We start from the raw sequence: 22,304 nt of genomic DNA on the forward strand, positions 1-22,304 counted from the left end.
GAAACTAGCTGTTCATATAATTGCAACAGGGAAAGGCTGTATTCAGAGTTAGGATTTCTGAGGATCTGCAGTGCTGATCTGTATTTGCTATGCTTCATAAACAGTGATGTAGCTTTTCCAGTGCAAATTAGTTTGATTTGCATAGGATCATTTGCATAGGAAAATACTCACTTTTGGAAATTTTGGAAAATGTTCTGATGCCCTAGGGTGGGCAACATGTAGGCCAAACCATCTGGAGGGCCCAACTCCCATCATCACTCATCTATGCTGGCTAGAACTGATGGAATCTGTAGCCCAAAACATCTGGAGAGCCAGAAGTTACCCACCCCCACCCTAGAGGGATCTAATTTAGCATGTTTATTATACTCATCTATTTCAACAGAATTCAACACTCATCCAGTAAGGTTGTTGGGGCATCTTCAGTTTCTCTGTCACTTTTTATTAGTTCCATTTCACTCTGAGACATATATGTATTTCAATGACATGTGTATTGTCTCACATACTTGCTAGGAATATTTACCTGAAAAACATAATTACAACTTTGAAAGTGCCAATCTTGCTTAATATTGTGTGCGCAATTGGCATACATCATTTTTACTAATGAACGTATGAAACAGAATGTTTTTCGTGGAAAAATAAAGCACCGGAAAACTTTCTGTCCTACATCCGTGTTCATGAAACATTCCAGAGACAGGAAAAAGAGGTAACTGTCCTATCTGGTTTGCTGCTGATCCAGTAAGGCTCACCCAGGGTTTGGCCTTCAGGCTGATAGCTGCTATTCAGCACAGTCTGTTTTGTTTGTTTACACTTCTCAGAAAAGGAGGCAGGGTATCAGTGATTCTCTTTCCTTGCCCTGAAATATCTTGGCTGCAACATATAGTCAGTTTTGCACAAAATGCTTGCATTTGGCCATTTGCTTTGTTAATTTTTTTTACATGGAGGTTAATAGTGTGCAGGACAGTATTTTCAAAAGGTCAGGATAGTTTACACAGAGAATTGAGTTGCACGTTCTGGGACAATTTTAGAGAAGTAGAGAGAACACGCCCAGCAATATGCAACTCTCTCTCTTTCTCTCTCCTGCACACACACACACCCCCCCCCCCCCTACATTTTAGTGTTTTCCATTTTCTCCCTGCAGGATTAATTGTTGAGTGAGTTGCCAGTTTGTAAGAGGAGCGACCAAAGGTCATGAATTCTTCACATAGGAAGGGTGGTGCCAAGTTTGCAACACTAATCTTTGCTTTCTCAGCAGTTAAATTGCCATGCAGAAGAGTTTAAATCCCCTTCGTTGAAAGGTAGGGGGATTCTGTGAAAAGGTCTGAAAAGACAGGCTTTATCTCTCTGGTTAGAAGTTGCAAAGCTGTCTCAAAAAGATGTTAATTCAAACATAATTTATAAAGTATTCTACAGATTGTTGAGATATGTTTGAACATCATTTACATTATATATACATATATATAACACCCTCCCCTACCTGTGAATGAAAGCTGATATTCAGAATGATGGAATGACTTTTAGACTATATCGATCTTTATTTCGTGAGAGCAATGACAGTGACCTCCCACTATGACCATTAATATGATTCTGGCCAGAAGCCAGCATAGGTAGCTTTTTGAAAACATGCGTAGAGCTTATCTACACGAGTGATTTATTGCATGCTTGTGACTGGCCATTCACGGAAGTTTGTGGGTCCTTTATACAACATCCTCCTCCTCCAGGATGTCTCCCGTGCTTTTCTCCAATTATCCTGCTTTCAGAAGGATTGGAGAAAAGCTGTAATAAACCTTAATTGCGCATTATCGGGAAAGGATGTTTACAGTTCCACATCATGTGCTTGCTGTCTAAAGGAGTCCACTGTAATCCTGCAGAGAAAATGGAAGCAGAAAGCCCCAGTAAAGCTGAGGGATTTTAGCCTGGTGTAGAAATGCTGTAAGTGTGATGGGGCTAGGAGAGCCTGTTGGCTCCATTTTCCTAGTTGCAACCACTTCTCCAACTCCCATACAAATCAGTAGGGTGGTGAAATTGACTGGAGCAGCTTGCATAGCAGCTTCTGGTCTAGTCTATTTCTCCTCCTAAGGAAAGCTTTCTCTTCCAAAAGGCTACATGATGGATATGCATTCATCCTTTCATATCCCTGAACACAGTTCCAAAACAGCTCCAGGCATTGATAGGTGAGAGGGAAGAGAGCGGGGCAGAAGGCAGGGGAAATGTGGTGCTAGTCATAAATATGCACATCTATTGCAAGAGGGATTTGGTACAGCTGAATATGGACTTGAGCACGCTCCAGGAGAGAGCGCAGGACAGGAAGGCCTGGCGTGCTATGGTCCATGGGGTCACGAAGAGTTGGACACGACTGAACGACTGAACAACAACAAATGGGCATGTGTACCATGGGCAATGATGTCTGTGCAAGACCACTTGCAATTTAAAACAGCAACAGCAATCATCTGTATGTAGTCTTAGTAAGAACTCCAAATATTGTGAGAGTTGTATTAAGTGTGCTTAGATAAGCACACTGATTGCATTTTGCTCATGATTCTAGTACCAGCCTGTGTATGTTTCCATACATGCTACTACTTTCTCTCATTTTATGTACTCACATAGATGTACACAACACACATTTTATTTTTGCATTTATTTTTATTTATTTAAAACATTTATATATCTCCCAGTATCATTAAGATCTCAGGGTGGCGTACAGATAAAATCAATTTAAACAGTATAAAACAATGAATAATTTAAACAGCTAAAATCATATTAAACCATTAAGCAAACTAATACCAATTAGAAAATCTAAAACAATAAAAAGGTTAAAACAGTGTGCAACTTTAGGGAATTCAGTTAGCCCTCAAAGGCTTTGGTGAAAAGCCATGTTATAACTTGGAAACCGAAACAAAACCAACATCTGTGCCATTAGGGCCTCAAAGGGGAGGGTGTTGCACAACCGGGGTGCCACAGCTGAGAAGGCCTTCCCCCACATCCCACCATAGTGTATGTCTCGCACTGGTGGGACGTAGACGAGGGCCCCTCCGATAGATCTGAAACCTTGGGCAGGTATATATAGGGAGAGGCACTATACAAACATCCCAATTAATGTGATGCAGTTTGCAAAGATAAAATTGGGTGGGGAGGAAATAGCATTGAAATGAAATGACAAAGTAGCCAGTTTCTACTGAAAGGAATTAAAAGAGGAAATAAACGAGGTGTCCAGGTGAATCTTTTGGAGTGATGCTTAAATTATCAATATGGCTGACACAAAAGTAAGATTACTATGGCAGTCTGTTTCTATGCTTTGTTACATATCATGTAAGTGACTGGACGGTTATTATGACACAACTGTTTGCCTAACTTGCAGGAATCTATAATTTTTGGCTGGATTTGGTAGAATACACTGCGAGGCTTTCCCCACCGATCACCAAAATCAAATACATGGTTGCTGCTGCCAGCTAGACAACCATATTTGTGGACCCCTGGTAATGCAGGCAGTTCAAACTCAACTAAGAGAGCTTCTCTTGTGTGTTTTGGCTTAAGACACCAAGACCCTGATTTTTTAATAGATATATTTAAAGGCTCCTAAGCTGTGGAACTCCCTGCTTAGGGAGGATAGGTTGGCTCCCTCTCTGCTGTCCTTCCGCCAGCAGACAAAGACCTTTTTATTCAAGCTGGTATATAAGCTAGCCTGCTGGGTTAGGTGCCATTTTTATTCTGTTGTGGTGTTTTAATATATTTGTTTTATGACTGTTTTAACCAAGTTTTTATTTTAAACGTTTGGTTCCTATTATTGTTAGCTCCCTTGAGCACCTTTTTCTTGGTGGAAAGGTGGGGTTGTTGTTCAGTCGTGTCCGACTCTTCGTGACCCCATGGACCATAGCACGCCAGGCCTTCCTGTCCTGCGCTCTCTCCCGGAGCGTGCTCAAGTTCATATTCATTGCATCGGTGATGCTATCTAGCCATCTCATCCTCTGCTGTCCCCTTCTCCTTTTGCCTTCAGTCTTTCCCAGCATCAGGGTCTTTTCCAGAGAGTTTTCTCTTTGCATTAGGTGGCCAAAATATTTGAGCTTCAGCTTCAGTATCTGTCCTTCCAATGAGCACTCAGGGTTGATTTCCTTTAGGATTGACTCATTTGACCTCCTTGCAGTCCAGGGGACTCGTAAGAGTCTTCTCAAGCACCACAGTTCGAAAGCATCAATTCTTCGGCGCTCAGCCTTCCTTATAGTCCAGCTCTCACAGCCATACATTACTACTGGGAAAACCATCGCTTTGATTAGACGGACCTTTGTCGGCAAGGTGATGTCTCTGCTTCTTACTATGCTGTCTAGGTTTGCTATAGCTTTCCTCCCAAGGAGCAAGCATCTTTTAATTTCATGGCTACAGTCACCGTCTGCGGTGATCTTGGAGCCCAAGAAAATAAAATCTGTCACAGCTTCCATTTCTTCCCCTTCTATATGCCAGGAAGTGATAGGGCCAGATGCCATGATCTTCGTTTTTTTAATGTTGAGTTTCAAACCAGCTTTTGCACTCTCCTCTTTCACCCTCAACAAGAGGCTCTTTAGATCCTCTTCGCTTTCTGACATTAGGGTGGTATCGTCTGCATATTGGAGGTTGTTGATAATTCTCCCGGCAATCTTAATTCCAACCTGTGATTCATCCAACCTGGCGTTTCTCATGATGTACTCTGCATATAAGTTAAATAAGCAGGGTGACAATATGCAGCCTTGTCGTACTCCTTTCCCAATTTTGAACCACTTGGTTGTTCCATGTCTGGTTCTTACTGTTGCTTCTTGACCCTCGTACAGGTTTCTCAGGAGACAGGTAAGGTGGTCTGGTACTCCCATCACTTTCAGAATTTGCCACAGTTTCTTGTGATCCACACAATCAAAGGCTTTAGCGTAGTCAATGAAGCAGAAATAGACGTTTTTCTGGAATTCTCTTGCTTTCTCCATGATCCAGCGAATGTTGGCGATTTGATCTCTAGTTCCTCTGCCTCTTCGAAACCCAGTTTGTACTTAAAGTTGCCATTTCCTCACAGTCAAAACATGCAAGAGTCTTTTGAGATTATTGGCAGATACTCTGTTCATCTGAAAAAAAAAAGACTGTTGCCCTGTGACTCTGAAAAATCTCTTTGCACTGATTCAAAACCTATGTAAAAACTGTTTTCCAGCTTGAGGTGACTTGTAAAGTGACCCTGTTGCAAATATGTGCATTGGAACCTGTTCTTGTGACTTGTTTTATCTTATGCCCAGCTATCAGTGCTACTGCGCATCTGGCAGGCTTATTGTTGTGAGTATTGGTTTATTATTATTATTATTATTATTATTATTATTATTATTATTATTATCCTGGCTGTGCAAACAGTAGCTGTGTGTATGAAGAAGATTTTCTGATTTATCTTTTTTCTAAGCAGGAGGGACTAGGGACATGGAGATGTGTAGAGATGTACTCTAGAGTGAGTGGTTGGCACACCTTCCTTGATCTATTCGATGCCCCCAAAGGCTTGTTTTATGGAAAGATTATGCTGATGATTACTGGGTTGTGGTGGTCAGAATGCATTATTGATATGTTTCGTCCCCAGTCACCTTCCATTAGCCATGATCGCTAAAGGGAACATCCATGTTCAGAAGCAGTATACCTTGTGAGAGGCAGAGGCATTAGTTGAGCACTATTGGGAAAAGGATGCTGGTCCAGTTGGACACGGGTATAACCCAGTTAGGCTGTTATGTTCTTTGCCAGACTAGGTTCGCTGTTCTTAAACTTCACAGAAGCCATCTGGTATGCTGCCTTTTTAGAAAGGACTCAAGTACACACAGGGACCAGTTTGGTGACTTGGCAACTGGAAGGATGTTTCAGCCGCAAGCTTAGAATTGCAAAGTGCAGTTGAGCCAGGAAAGGGAGGTCATGGGGTTAATGCGCTCCAAAGGTTTAGATGAGTTGCAAGAGTAATCAGTGTGCGTAACCTACAGATCTTTCTTTCCTGGCTCTTCATTTAAGCATGACCACCAGAACTGCTACTTGGCCTTGGGTAGGAAATGGTGTGCCCCTCGCCCACTTTTAACTTTAGATCCACTCCTATTTTCTGCAGACTCACTAGACCTTGGTTTCTTCCTCCACTTGAATTTGACCCCACATATTTTTGCTGATAGGTCAGCCCTTAAAAAAACAAAACAAAATATCATGCTGCTTAATACTGTCTTCCGCAGGGTGGAACATATAGAACATTATGTCCGGTGCTAGAAGGCAAACGTTGTTGGGCTTCATACGTCTGGGACTATTTGAGTTTGTACTGCAACTTAAACTGGATTTCCAAGCTGTGAGGAGGCCATGTGCATTCTAGCAGCTTAAAAGAACCAGTCTCCACCCTTATTTATTCTGGGACATTACCATTCTTAACTGCACATGCATCTTGTAATCTCCCAGGTTCTCTCTGCCTGGCTGTCTCACCCACTGCATCTTGCATGCACTGGCTTTTCTAACCGTTCTGTCTTATTTTGTTGTACTACATTTATTAGCTCTCTCCTTTCTTTCTGTCACTTTTCAAGCCCTCTGTGATGTAAACTAAAACAAGGCAATGTGAATATCTTAAGAAAGCTAAAACGGATCCAAAAAACCTGGGTCTAATTCTCTAGGCCCCTATACAAACTTGGGGGGGTAATTGCAATGGCAAATGGCAAATCACAGTAAAAAGGATAATGGAGATTGTGTGCCTTGCAAGTAGAAAGTGATAATTAAATGCAAACTGCAACGTGAAGATGCTAACACAAATGTGCACACATGTGTGAGACAGGAGTCTCAAGGTGAGAATACAGTGTTTTGCCACTTCATGTCAGAAGGGCTGCAAGGTTCAAAGCTACTTGAGTTGTTTTATTCCAAACTGATGTGATAATCTTGAATCTTTACAGCCAGAGTGGGCAACATGGTCCTCTAGGTGTTTTGGCCTACAACCCTCCATCAGCCCTAGCCAGTATAGCCAAAGATGACGCATGATGGGAGTTGTAGGCTAAAACATCTGGAGGGCTACAAGTTGCCTACCCCTGATCTACAGTCTCTTATTTCAGCACTGGTGAGGGTGGGGAGAGACCTAAAGCAAGCCAAACATTTCAGTGAAGGAAGTGGAGCGGCAGTAGGCTGTCATTGCAGAGAAGGACCACTCATCACTTCCAATCCAATCTGCCCTGTGCCCACTGGCTTGCTCTAAATATGTCGGTGGCATAATTGTTGTGCATGTTTGAGGGCACGTTTTGCAGTGGACATTGGAGTTGTGTGTGTCTGTAGGCAAGAGAGAGGTTCTCTGGTTGTGCTGAGTAGGAAATGGGTTCTAGGCATGGATGTGTTCTGCATCAAAAGGAAAGGTTCCTCCTGTGCAAGCACCGAGTCATTGCTGACCCCTAGAGGGACGCCTGCTTGCACTGGCATTTTCTTGGCAGACTGTAGCGGGGTGGTTTGTCATTGCCTTCCCCAGTCATGACTACCTTTCCCCCAGCAAGCTGGGTACTCATTTTACCAACCTCGGAAGGATGGAAGGCTGAGTCGACCAGAGCCGGCTACCCGAGACCCAGCTTCCGCTGGGATCGAACTCAGGTCGTGGGGAGAGTTTTGGTTGCAATACTGCCGTCTACCACTCTGCGCCACATGAGGCTCTGTTTTGCATCAAAGAAAGCCAAATTCTGAAATCGAATTGATTTTCCTAATCAAAATGTGTTTGAAACTTGTGCAGAATGAGCAAAATATGGTGGACGAAGACAAGGATATATTTATACGTGTTGATGTTGTTGCTGGCAATCGGTGGAAGGAGGGGGGGATTTGAAGATAGGCAGGTTTGCAGGAGTACAGCACCAATGCATAAGAGTCATGTTGCAGGTCACTGAAGCCCTGGCAGCTCTGCCTAGGGCCCATCTCTCCATGCATTGTATACATCCCTTCAGACCCTCTTCCACAGCCACCAGGTCTCCAAATCTGTGATCCTCAGGATGCTGGTTTGCTCACCAGATGCTATATCCTATACTTGTATGAGTATACCAAATACAGCTCTACCTCTAACAGTGCACAATCCTATACACACTTACTTCGGAGTAAGTGCCATTGAACGCGATCAAATTTACCTCTGAACATGCATGCATAGGATTGTGCTGTAATTGTCCTTGGAACTCAGTCCAAGCATCTAGGATGCTGGGTCATCGCCACCTTCTTTGCCAAGAACACTCAAAGTATGGATACAACCACGGGTACTTCCAAACATAGCAGTAATTTCATCTGTTCAAATCTGCTAGCATAATATGGGTAGCACACTACTTAATCTATCTGTTAAAATAAGTTTGAGTGTTGCCCATTCCACAAAGGCTTTCTCTGGAGCAGAACTTGAGGGTTCTCAGCCTATAACAGAGGCTGTGTCTATGAACAATATTAGTTCTTATTTAGATATTAATGATGTTGTTGTTGTTGTTCGTATGAAACTTAACCTGCCTTTCAGGGTACACTGCTCTCATACAAAGCAGCTTACAAGATTATAAAACACATGAAAATACAATTACACATGTCCAGGTGGTCTTCTCAGTGCTTGGCAGGTAAAAACTGCTGATCTTCACTAAAGCAGCACCTGGAAAGAGGATGACAGTAATAACAATACCTCCCTGGGCTTCTCTGATGAACCAGCTGCTCCAGTGGTTCCTGGAAGCTGGCAGTTTTCTGGCCACCCTCACCAAGACCAGATTCAGTGGCCTGAAGTCCGAAGCTAGAGGTTCTTGTTGAGGTCCTCTTGGTGGCCAGCTGGTGGTTCTGCTGTCTCCTTAGTTGTTTCTCTGGGCTTCCCAACCAGGAGGAATGTTGAATTTCTGTCACACATTTGTTAAAGGCATAGGGGACTCTGTCAGAAAGGAAGTGGTACACGTAGTTGGCAAACTTTTGACTGCTTGGTCTCTCTCTATATATTTTGAAATCCACAAGAGCAATTATTAATCCGATTATGCTATGGGCAAAAAAAGTTTCGAGAGCAAAGAAATCATGGGAGGAAGTTGGGGGTGAGGAGGCCAAAGAACAGCCAGGTAGTAGCACTGTTTGCTTTTCAAACAAGCAAGTAGAAATGCAAGGAATGTGTTGTTGACATTACTCTTTTCTTCTTTGTCTCTCTCAAGACCCAGAGACTGTATTCTGTCTGCTCCTGTTTTAAGTCATGATCTTTTCTCAAGTACTTGTTCTGAGCAGATGGTTCCACCCCAAACCAAACAGTTCACCCAGAGATGTTCTGGATTTCTATGTCTGATGAATTGGATTCTAATCCATGAAAGTTTATGCCGTAATAAATCAGTTGTCTTTACAGTGCCATAGGGCTCTCTCTGCCATAAACTATAGAAGATAATTTTATTCAGAATTTCTACTTACTTAAATTTCAGAAGCAAGAAACTGTTGTACCTTTTTACAGGTGGAAACTCTGTGGAAAGTGTGAACTAAGGAGCCATATTAGAAATGACATAATGGTAGAATACTTCTCCTATAAGGTTTTAAGTACCCCATTGTAACAAATATCTTTTATTGTGGTAAATAACTGCATTTTTATTTTCGTGATTTAAGTTTCCAATGCATGGACAGCAATAAAATGGCTTGTCATGGGGACACTGATAATGGTGACATTGGTATTGTGCTGTGAGTTGTCTAGCACCAACAAGGTGATATCCTGATGTTGTTGTAGCAAGAGGCTACTTCTAGCCACAATCTAGCTTGTGCTAGAACATGCTGTATAGATAGATGAACAGCAGTGAGCAATGCATGAAAAATTGATTCATGCATGAATCAGAAAACATGTTTGCCACAACTGAAACATGTGACAATGAGTGAAGATCAAGCCACTGGGGTCCAGCTATTGCCAAAAGGTTAGCCATGGCTAAGCAGTGGTAGAATCAGCCTTTTAAGGCTACTCTCTGCAAATGGGTTGCTGAGTGCTGCTAGACATGTGCATATACCAATGCTAGTTTAATTCCAGAGACCTAGTTACCAGTGGAAGCATGCCAAAAAAACAGTCTCTCCAAATCTACTGAACATTCACCTGATAGATAAGGAATGCCACTAGAACTATTCCTACTGGCTGTTTGCATGTATGTATTTCACTGTCCAAGTATATATTAGTCCATTTATATCACAGCTTTATTCCATTGTGGAGTTCAAGGCAATGTCCATGGGTTTCCCAGGTGGTCTCCCTCTGGGCACTAGCCAGAACTGCTTAGTGTGAGCAAGGTGTTTGTTTTTAGGAGAAATGGTTGAATAAAGCAGGCTGAATCCAGCAAGTGATGGGCAAATTTGGCCAGGTTTCTAACAGAATTAAACCACTTCTGCTATGGAAAGTACAGAACATGCTACTCTTTTCATACACGGGAAACCCAGGTTGAAAGGAAGCTTCTTTGACTCCACCTGATGGTTAGGCAATGTTCCCCCTCCCCCTGACCCCCTTGTGACTTCTGTTTGCACCCAAGGCTCTCTGATGCACCCAGAGCCATCCATTATCTATGCACCATGAGTGACCCTTGCTATTGTGCCTGCTGATTTAAAATTCTAAACACAAATTTACCTTGCACCTTTATTTGGTGTGATCTCCTGCCACTAGTATTCCAGCAGCTGCATCATGTGCCCTCAGACCCTGCTGCATATGATGCTCGGCCTCACTGATTCAGACTTGCTCACAGACAATTTACCTGATTAGCTAGAGCTCCGAAATTTGATACACAGGTCGTCCCAAGACACCATGACTACAAGGAACACGTGTACAGTTCTCCCTCATCGCTCGAGGGGCATACTCCCAAATGATTACCAGATATATCTCAAAACAGGACATTTTTTGTAGCTGATAGTCAAAACTTGGGGCATGAAGTTTACCTCATCATAGAAGTTCATTTTTAGCACAGATCAAGCCAGACTGAGCATAGGGTGCTGGGGTCTGGAGGCTTGATTGCCTCCTTGGGCTTGGGGCAGGTGGCTCTCCTAGCTGCATCCAGAAACCTAGATCTGCTTGGAAAAGCTAGTGTGTGTGTGACATAAAAAATATGCTGAAAATATCCGTGTTGTCCCCTAAAGTCAGGCTCGGAGTAATTGCTCCTGTAAGCAGAAGCTCGTGTTTTGCCTTTTGGTTGTGATCAAGCCAAATTATTAAAGTGCAAAGTTGATTGGTTGTGACATCAAGGGGTGGCTTAAGGACTTGTTGCAAAGAATGCTGTGATGGTGACAGGCAAGCATCTTCTTTTAGTGGAGGGGAAAGTACAGTTAAAACAGCAACCACAAACTTAAGAGCTGATTGTGGCTTTATCTTCAGAAGTTGGGTGGGTTTTTTTCCATTTTGAAAGGCAAAGTCCCTAGAGAATCACAAATTATCCAATTAAACTTCAAGCAGAAAAAGAGCAAGGGGTATTTTGAGTTTTATGATGCTTCCGAGCCCTTGTCTCCACGTCAGCTCTCAGCTATGACAGCTATCTCATCCTGTTGGCAAGTTCAAGTATCTGGAACAGCCCTCAGTACAAGCTGCAATCAGACCCTGTAAACAAATACATAAGTGGAGTGTGAGCCTTTAGGCCTCTTCGGATGGGCCTCCAGGTACACAGAGGGTGGGCTGGTTTTTATTTTGTGCCTGAGGGTAAATGAACTGAAAGGATGTTTCCTGTGCGCTGAAGCCAAGGCTGGGCTTTCTTGCATTTTCTCTGTGGGAGGTCTTAGGGGACATGTTCTTCAGGATATACAAATGCCAGCTATCGTAACATAATAGCTAAGAGGATCTGCTGCAAACCAGAACAGCCCTTTTTCACATCACACCACTGCCTGACCTGAATTTGCTTAGTAACCTTAGGCAGGCCATCATCCCCTCTTAACTTTGCCCCCCAATATGAGGATAATACTACTGATCTTCCGTATACTGGACCTCCCAAAGTTGTCCACCCCTGCCCTTCAGGATTGTTGTAACAACGCTGAGAAATTATAGAAGGGAAGCAGTAATCATACTATTTCTGTTGGGAAGAATTATAAGTTGGTCTGACTTGATTTTGTGTGAGATCTCTTGCAGTCTCTCTGTGTGTGTGTGTGTGTGTGTGTGTGTGTGTGTGTGAGTAAATATATAAAAATATCCGTCTCTATCCATAATATGTGTGTGATTTCCCCCCTTCCCCCTTCTCTATATATGAATGAGTGGGGTGGGGAAGGTAATCTCTTCGTTCTTAGGAGCAGCACCTGAATTCTAATTGATGGATACCTTCTTAATAATGTTTCAGAAGTGGCTAGTGAACAGCTCAGCTGTGCAAAAAGCTAATAGGGATGCAACTTCATTTTGGGGAAGAGGAAACCAATTTCATCCATTTGTTCTTTCCACTCGTTCATGATCTGTACTCTGAAATATAAATTCTATCTGCCCATTTAAGCCTTTGTCTCTCTCTTTTCTTTTGCTAGATCATGATCGAGTTTTGCCCTGGTGGAGCAGTGGATGCTACTATGCTGGGTAAGTCCCATGACACATGCTAATAATGGAACCCTTTTGAGGTCTGCCAGCAGTAGGGATGTACGAAAGTCACTTACCTTTTCGCAGGGGTGATTCGCGGTGGGGGGGAGGCGCTCTGCACCTCCCCCCAAAATCCTAACCCGGCCAGCTCCACTTCGCAGCAACTCCACGGAGCCGCTGGCCAGGTGCATTCGCAGGCGTGTGGAGCCTGCAGATGCAAATGGCAGCAGCTATGGCGGCCGCCATTTGCGTTCATGTTTTTGGCCATGATAGGCTATGTAAATATTTACGTAGCCTATCGCGGCGAAAGATGGGGCACAAATGACGGCTGCTACGCCATTTGTGCCCCTATTTTTTTACCGTAATAGAATCATAGAATAGTAGGGTTGGAAGGGGCCTACAAGGCCATCGAGTCCAACCCCTCCTCAGTGCAGGAATCCAAGTCAGAGCATCCCTGACAGATGGCTAATATCTGTCTAATATCGAATATCACGGCAAAAAAACAGGAATGCAAATGGCGGTGGCTACAGCGGCCACCGTTTGTGTTCCCTTTTTTTGCCATGATAGGCTACGTAAATATTTACGTAGCCTATCACGGCCTCTGCAGGGATGCAAATGGCATCCCTGCATTAGCCATGATAGGCTACGTAAGTATTTACGTAGCCTATCACGGACTAAATGGGGAAACGAATGGCGGCCGCAGACACAGCCGCCATTCGCAAAGCAGCGCAAACGGCAACATGTAAGTGCTCCGTTTCGCGCGCCTTTTGTGGGGTGGTTGGGCCGGGGGGCTTCATTCCGCCACAGTTTTCAGGGAGCCCAATGCACTGGCATTCAGCCTCACTGAGATCCGTGGCAGAATTCTCTGACATCCCTAGCCAGCAGATAAATGAGCACTGACCTCTGCCTATTGTAGGTTATGTCTGCATCCCACCCTCCACCCTCGCAGGAAGTCAGAGCACAGGTTTGCATGTATTTGCCAAAAAGTGTGCATATAATCACCTGAAGGTGGTCCTCTGTAAACATGAGGGGTTAAGTAAAGAGGAGACATCTGCCATTGAGGAAGGTTATTATTTTTCATACCTTTATTTAAAACACAAAATAGCCAGAAAACATGTGGGTGCTGTGCTTTATCTCCAAGACCCTCCTGGGCATGATGGCCTCGTGTTGTGGAATGAGGGGGCCAGGGCTGGGAGGGAAGAAGGGGTTACAGCAGCTCCTGCTTTTGAAGAACAAGTCCATACAAAGAGCGCCTTGTAGTGATGGAATGTGGCTTGGATTCGCTACGGCTGAGGTTGCAAGGTGAACAGTGGCTGTGGCAGGGGTTGCAGGGGTTTGCTGTCTTCCTGATAGAGGAGAAAGGGAGCTTTCAGTTTCTCAGGAGTTTAGTCTCCAGTTTGATCAGGCGCAACATCTCCTGTTTCACAGATACCTTCCAAGATTGAGAATTTGCTTTTAGAGGAAAGGGGTGTTTGGAAAGGAACCAAGCTATAGTTCAAAGTCCTAAATGTTTGGCTCCTCTGCTCAAGGCAGCAGGTGATGAAGCTACGCCCTGTTAGAGGAGGCATGGCACAGAAACCACAGGACTAAACACCCAGCCTGTGGCTTCCAAGAAAGAGAGAGAGAGGCATAAAGTACCTGATTACTCATGGGGAAAAGATTCAGTCTCATCGTGGTGAATGAATTCCAGTTGTGCACTTTGTTCTCATGTATCTCTCAGTCACTGCTAGCATTGCAGACAGCTGTTGTGCAGGAGCAATCAGGAACATGGAAGTCCTCTCTCAGTCAAGTTTTGTTATCTTTGAGAAACATTTTGAAGATGTATAGAGTCGAGGGAATGGCAGCCTTTTGTTTCTCTCTTGGGGCCTGCTTAAAATCATTTTAATACAGAAATAAATCTCGGGTTCTCTAATGGAAGTAGATGAGAGAGCAACCAAACACTGAAATGGGAGTTTTCATTGACCCTTCTCTTAAGATCTTTTGCTCCTGGATGGACAGCTGCCCTACTTAACCACTCCTTCTTGGACTGGCCGGTCTTGTCACTCATGCTAGGTACTGCTGGTTTACCCTAAAACATGCAAACTGTTCTCAATGTCTTCTCTCGTCTTTGTGAACCAAAACCCTTAGGGAAAACACATTTGATATAAGAAAGTGTGAGTAAAGAAGAGAAGTACTGAATTTTTTATTTTGTAGTCAACCATTTGTAGAGATAACAAATAAACAAATAAAGCTTTCCCAAAGAAAGAAAATGTTCGTTGCTCAGTAAATTTCCCACAATCAGAACCAATTCTCTGAAACCCCTACTTATTCAAATTCACTGTGTTCTAGTAGAATGGGGGTTAGATGTGTGTGTCCCATTTTACTTGCAGATTAGGGGCTATATGGTAGGGCTCTGATTATTATATTAGTCGGAATCATTGGGTCAGAACTGGGTTCTATTCTGCTGGTTGGAGCATTCCCTGAGCAGAGTTCTGCTCAGAACGTTCCCACTGGTGGAAAGGGTGTGTGGGGGGTAAACTTAGTTGATTCTCTCCTCCTTCTGCAGCCCCCAGTGATGCTTCTACCAGTGTTCCAGAGGGTCCACCGATCCTCAGATTTCGTGCAGGGCGGAGCATGAGGGACTGCAGGGGGAGGGGAAATTATTGAAAATGGCCTGTTCCTACATTCTGCCTGTGGGATTCCTCTGCTGGATCAAAATCTTTCACTGATGGAAAGAGCCGTTTTCTTTCTGGGATGCGGATTCTGGATCCAACCCAGTGACCGTTTTACCTGCAGGTTAAACTTAACTATGGTTTCCCCTAACATTTTGTAGTGAAAGATAGCCAATATTTTGCATTTCAAGGTCATCCACTGTGACCTTGAAATGCAGCCCCTCCAATATGGTTTTGACTATGACTCCCATCATCCCTGACCATTGACTCTGCTGGCTGGGGCTGATGGGAGTTGTAATCCAAACCATCTGGGAATGCTGCACAGTGGTTTGTTTTTTTGACAACTGAAACAAGCAATGCACAGTTGAAGTCAATGTCAATACCTCTTTTAAATCTGGGTCTTTCACAATACTGATGGGATATGAATTTGCACATTTTAAAGTTGTTTTTGCTCAGGCTACTATAATAGGGATAGCTGGAATTAAAGATGGCCTTTTTAACCATATGTTGCAGCTTTTCTGTAACAATATGTAAATTATCTTGCACTCAAGGCAAACTAGGCTTTTAAATATGCACCGCAAAAGTATCTAAATGAGAATTTGGTCTAAATGAGAATTATTTAATCAACTAAGGGAGCAATCAAGGTTTTAATCAGGTCCTGGATTTTTCTTATTGTTGATAGTTTAAAATTGTTTAGATGTATGTGCTATCTGTGTATGTTTGTATATAAATGGTTTTTACACTATGTATAATGTATTTTTAATCATTTTTAATCTTTGTAAACCATCCAGAGAGCTTTGGCTATTGGGCAATATAGAAACGTAATAAATGAACAAAATGAATGAATCCTCTGCATGTTTTGACACAACAAAGTCCTATAATTCCCAGCATTCCTCAGCCAGTATGGACTTGTTCTGTCTAAACATGCACAGGATTCGCCCTAAAATATCTTTGACTAGCCATCAGCCCTTCTATTTTGTATATGCAATTCCTAATTCAAGGTCACAACACAGCAATGCTAAACTTAGGAGCCTTTCCAAAATTGCCTCTATCTTCCAGAGCTGGATCGAGGCTTGACGGAACCCCAGATCCAGGTGATCTGCCGCCAGATGCTAGAGGCCCTGAACTACCTCCACAGCAAGAAGATTATCCATCGAGACCTAAAGGCAGGCAATGTATTGCTGACCCTAGATGGAGACATCAAGCTTGGTGAGACAAACCAGTTTGGTCTTGCATAAGAAATTGTAGATGGGTGGAAAACTGCTTTCTGTACACAGCAGGGTGGGTGTCTGGAAATAGTAGATGCAGCATATTTTTTAAACTGTAACGGCTATTCTGTAACCACATGGATGGTATTTTTTAAAAAAAGTATGAGACAATTATGCATGCTTGGCTGTTGTGTAATAATCATTTGTTAGATGTGTATCCCTCCACCCTTTTCCTCTGAGCAACTTGGAGCCACATTGTTCCTTGCAACATCCTTGCAGCGTCAATTGGACTGAGAGAGAGGAACTTGCTGAAAGTCATCCAGTGCTCAGTCCATGGCTGAGCAGGGATTTGAGCCTGCTCTCAAGAAGACCTTAACAGTGCAATCCTATACATATTTACTCAGAAGTAAGTCCCACTGTACTCAGCGGGACTTACTCCCAGGTAAGTATGCAGAGGATTGCAGGCTTCATTTATTTGTTTTTTTTAATTTATTGGTCATGACAAAACACTGAAAAAACATTGACTAAAAGTATGTTTCCCAGGATAAGTCAAGAAAGGTAAAGTACATTTTGTCACCTTGATGAGAGGTGCTAGTAAAGGCAGAGTTGTCAATGGGGGCAAAATGCTCCCTCTGTTGCTTAGGCCTGGGTTTAGACTAGCTGTCTCACCAAAAATTGGTTTGACTTTGACAAACTATGTTTAATCCATGTCATACAGTGGGGACAAGAGATGGCTCTAGGCCTTACCTGAAAATTAAAAACAAAGGACCAGATCCAGATGGTTCTTAATGAACTCAAATGTAAAATCACTTACCCAACAAAACTATGTAACATAACAAGATCAGTCTCTGTACCTGAGGTGGAGTCTGGCCAATGTAATGCCAACTTTTAAAAAGGGTTTTAGGGGCATCCAGGAAATCACAGCTTGGTTAGCTTAACACCTCTTCCAGGTAAATTAATGGAAAGCATTATGAAAGATAATATCGCCAAGCATATGTAAGGCTAAACCTTGCTGAAGAAGAATCAATTTGCCTTATGAATAGGTAAGTCCTGTCTTACTCACCCTTTAGAGTTATTTGAGAGTATCAACAAGCATGTTGATAGATATGATCTGGTAGACACTGTTTACTTGGACTTTGTCAAAAGCTTTGGTAAGTCCTTCACCAAAGACACCTGAACCAACACAGCAGTCATGGGATAAGTGAGAGGTCTTCTTGCAATTAAAGACCAGAAAGCAGAGAGGAGGAATAAATGGACAGCTCTCACAATAGAGGGGAGTAACTAGTGGGGCCCCCCAAGGACCTGTATTGGGACCAGTGCTTTTTAACTTGTTCATAAATGATAGGGATTTAGGGGTGAGAAGTGAAAAGTGAGGTGGCCAAATTTACTGATGACAGCCAATTATATAAGTGATTAAAACAAAACAGATAGCAAAGAGCTCCCAAGCGATCTCTGCAAGCTGTGGGAATGGGCATTAAAAGGTAAATTGTTTCAGTATAAGCAACAGTAAAGTGTTGCACATTGGGGTAAAAAATTCTAATGTCATATACACACTGATGAGGTCTGAGCAGGCAGTGACTGACCAGGAAAGGGATCTTGGGGTTGTGATGAATAGCTTTATGAAAATGTCAACCCACTGTGCAGCTATTGTGAAAAAGGCATATGCTGTGTCGGGGATCATTAGGAAAGAAATTAATAGACCTGCCAGTATCATACTACTCTTGCACAAATCTATGGTGTGACCACACTTGGAATACTGTGTACCGTTCTGGTCACCACACCTCAAAAAGGATATTGTACATGTTTAGAAGGTGCAGAAAAACAACTCTTCTATGAGGAAAAATTACAATGCTGGGGGGATTTTAGCTTAGAAAAACAAGTAAGGGAGGCATGCTAGAAGTCTGTCAAATTATGTGTGGTGCAGAGAAAGTGGACAGGGAGAGATTTTTCTTCCCTGTCTCATAATACTAGAACCCAGGGTCATCCAATGAAGCTGAATGGTTGGAGATTCAGGTCAGATAAAAGGAAATACTTCTTCACACAGTGCATAGTTAAATTATGGAATTTGCTACCACAAGATGTAGTGATGGCCACTGACTTGGACAGCTTTAAAAGGGGATTAGACAAACTCATGGAGAAAAGAGATGTCAATGGCTACTAGTCCTGATTAGAGATGTAAAATTTCAGGAAACTTTGAGGACATGGGGGGGAAAATGGGTTTTTCCAGGGGTTTTCGGGGGGAAACAGAAATTTGAGGGGGGAAATAAGTAATACTTATTTTTTTACAGTAATAAGTAATGCTTATTTTTTATAAGTAATACTTATTTTTTTAGCACTCCTTACAGATCTGAAATCACTTTGTTGCTTTAAGACATCCTTCCCCAACCTGGTGTCCTCTAGATATTTTGGACTTCAGCACCCATCAGCCTCAGGGACCATGACCAATAGTAAGGAATGCTAGGCATTGTAGGTTGGGGAAGGCTTCTTAGGAACATAAAGCAGTCTTTCTGTTCCTAAAGTTATTTTATGTATAACTTAGTTTGCTCATAAAATTATGATTATATTGTACAACTTTAAAAAATCAACTCAGAAAATTTGTAATTATTGCCTAAATAGGTTAGAACTGCATTAAATGACTGCTACGGCATCTAACTAGAACAGGCCCAGAAACACAGGACTCTGTAGAACAAAACCCAAACTGACAAGAATGCACATTTGCTGTCAAGAATGCACAATGGTGACTCTACTCACATGTTTGGAAACTGAGCATAAATGTCTATCAGTAAAATATACTCTAGATCAATAATAAGGAATGAAAGAAATAACTATGCTGGGAATCTTACACAGAAGATTAAAAAAACATTTCCCCCCATGGCTTCATTATTTCCAGACATTTTATATTACCAGTGTTTCTGTAAAAGTGTTCTTATTACATAGTTTTTAGAAATCGTTTTGTGAGGGATAAAGTCTGGGTAACAACATATAAATACTTTGTCTTAAATTCTAAAAGAAAATATTTCATAATCCAAAGCTGTTCAATTTTTCAGAAAAAAACAAAAACGGTCCTCAGGGAAAAAAATGGGAAAAAACATTTTCTGAATTTTTTGGGTTTTTTCCAGTCCTTCACATCTCTAGTCCTGATGGCTATAGATTGCCTCTAGTATCAGAAGCTGTATGCCTCTGAATACCAGTCACTGGGGAACATGAGTGGGAGGGTGCTATTGCACTCATGTCCTGCTTCTGAGCTTCCTACAGACATCCAGGTGGACACTGAAGGAGCAGAATGCTGGACTAGAAAGGCCTTCAGTTTGATCCAGCAGGGCTTTCTTATGTTCTTAGGCTTGTTGTTGTTGTTCAGTCGTTCAGTCGTGTCCGACTTTTCGTGACCCCATGGACCATAGCACGCCAGGCCTTCCTGTCCTGCGCTCTCTCCCAGAGCGTGCTCAAGTTCATATTCATTGCATCGGTGATGCTATCTAGCCATCTCATCCTCTGCTGTCCCCTTCTCCTTTTGCCTTCAGTCTTTCCCAGCATCAGGGTCTTTTCCAGAGAGTTTTCTCTTTGCATTAGGTGGCCAAAATATTTGAGCTTCAGCTTCAGTATCTGTCCTTCCAATGAGCACTCAGGGTTGATTTCCTTTAGGATGGACTGATTTGACCTCCTTGCAGTCCAGGGGACTCGTAAGAGTCTTCTCCAGCACCACAGTTCGAAAGCATCAATTCTTCGGCACTCAGCCTTCCTTATAGTCCAGCTCTCACAGCCATACATTACTACTGGGAAAACCATCGCTTTGATTAGACGGACCTTTGTCGGCAAGGTGATGTCTCTGCTTCTTACTATGCTGTCTAGGTTGGCCATAGCTTTCCTCCCAAGGAGCAAGTGTCTTTTAATTTCATGGCTACAGTCACCATCTGCGGTGATCGTGGAGCCCAAGAAAGTAAAATCTGTCACTGCTTCCATTTCTTCCCCTTCTATATGCCAGGAAGTGATAGGGCCAGATGCCATGATCTTCGTTTTTTTAATGTTGAGTTTCAAACCAGCTTTTGCACTCTCCACTTTCACCCTCAACAAGAGGCTCTTTAGATCCTCTTCGCTTTCTGCCTTTAGGGTGGTATCGTCTGCATATCGGAGGTTGTTGATAATTCTCCCGGCAATCTTAATTCCAACCTGTGATTCATCCAATCCGGCATTTCTCATGATGTACTCTGCATATAAGTTAAATAAGCAGGGTGACAATATGCAGCCTTGTCGTACTCCTTTCCCAATTTTGAACCACTCGGTTGTTCCATGTCTGGTTCTTACTGTTGCTTCTTGACCCTCGTACAGGTTTCTCAGGAGACAGGTAAGGTGGTCTGGTACTCCCATCTTAGTTCTTAGGCTTACCATGGTTTATTCCAAAGTTGTTGGATAACTGACTCAGAAAAGCCAACCCTTAGCCAGGGATGCACAAGGCAAACCACACTTATGTGTGCAGTTCTGGTCACCACACCTAAAAAAAAAAAAGGATATTGTAGAGTTGGAAAAAGTGCGGAAAAGGGCAACTAAACTGATCAAAGGGTTGGAGCAACTCCCCTATGAGGAAAAGTTGCAACATCTGGGATTGTTTAGTTTAGAAAAAAGGTGAGTAAGGGGAGACAAGATAGAGGTGTACAAAATTATGCATGGTGTGGAGAAAGTGGATAGGGAGACATTTATCTCCTTCTCTTATAATACTAGAACCCGAGAACATCCCATGAAGCTGATTGTTGGGAGATTCAGGACAGATAAAAGGAAGTGTTTCTTCACAGGCTGCACAGTTAAACTATGGAATTCACTTCCACAAGATGTCATGATGGCCACCAACTTGGATGGCTTAAAAAGGGGATTGGACAAATTTCGGGAGGAGAAGGCTGTTGATGGCTGCCAGTCCTGAGGGCTATAAGCTACATCCAGTATCAGAGGCAGTATGCTTATGTACACAAGTTGCTGGGAAATATGGGTGGGAGGGTGCTGTTGCACTCGTGTCCTGCTTGTGTGTTTCCTGTGGGCAGCTGGTTGGCCACTGTGTCAACGGAATGCTGGACTAGATGGACCCTTGGTCTGATCCAGCATGGCTCTTCTTATGTTCTTACGTTGCATGGGATGGGGAAAGCATATTGAGCTAAGAGAGAAAGCTGGTAGATGAAGTACTGCTTAGATTAAACACAACAACCCAAACTGATAAAAGGACAAGTAAAAGAACATTTATAAAGCAAACCTTTCAGTGTGTGAATATAACAACTCTGCAAGGACACTCTACCACAGACTGCATGCCTTGGAGTCAAGACTGCTGGAACTGATGTGTTTTATCTAGGCTTTTATATCCCTGGAGCTCAGATTTTTGATTGTGGGATAAATGAAGTTTTTTGAGAGGAGGGGAATGGGGAAAGAGACACACTATCTCTTCCTAGGGTCCATCATGTCAAGGAGTCCCCGTGCAGCTGGTCTCAGCTTGCACATCTTCAGTGCTTCCTGCTGCTACTTTTTCCTCCCTTCATGCGTCCCAGAGATTTATGTGTTTGCATGCTCAGTTATGTCATTTGATTAATTCTCAGGAATGTACCACTGGCTACAGTGATAAAAGCACAACCACCAATGAATTTTCTCCTCCTATTGCTTGATGCACAAATGTACAGCAATGCCTCCATCGCTTTTACAGTACCTCTTTGTCTAAAAGCTATCCTTCTATTTTCCCACATAAAGTGCAAGGACAGGTGTTGGTGTTGTGTTCTCCTTAGTCTTATTACGCCATTTTCACTCTCCGCCCTAACCAGTAGGCTTCGGTGCTTTGGGATTGGACGCTTTTGTGAAGAGCACATTTCAAAGTCCCTCCTTTAGATTGTGCTGGTTAACTCCGAAAGTGGGCATAAATCCTGTGTATGCGGAGCAAGTTTAATGTAGACCGGTATCTTAAAAGGTACTGCCCTGGCAATGTGCTGTAAGAAACAAGGAGTGGAAGGGAAGTTC

At 42.9% G+C, this 22,304-nt stretch overlaps 1 protein-coding gene across 1 annotated transcript in view; it reads left to right on the top strand.

Annotated features, from left to right (window-relative positions):
- STK10 (serine/threonine kinase 10) overlaps window positions 1–22,304 on the top strand; it is a 104,103-nt gene that overhangs the window by 48,937 nt on the left and 32,862 nt on the right. The window contains exons 3-4 of the mRNA XM_084838680.1: window positions 12,412–12,460; window positions 16,171–16,320. Coding sequence (XP_084694806.1) covers window positions 12,412–12,460; window positions 16,171–16,320 — 199 coding nt within the window. The remainder of the gene's footprint in view (window positions 1–12,411; window positions 12,461–16,170; window positions 16,321–22,304) is intronic.

This window comes from Heloderma suspectum, chromosome 2 (assembly GCF_057233095.1).
Source record: "Heloderma suspectum isolate Gila_16-S chromosome 2, 16-S_ref, whole genome shotgun sequence".
In the NCBI taxonomy this organism is placed as follows: domain Eukaryota; kingdom Metazoa; phylum Chordata; class Lepidosauria; order Squamata; family Helodermatidae; genus Heloderma; species Heloderma suspectum.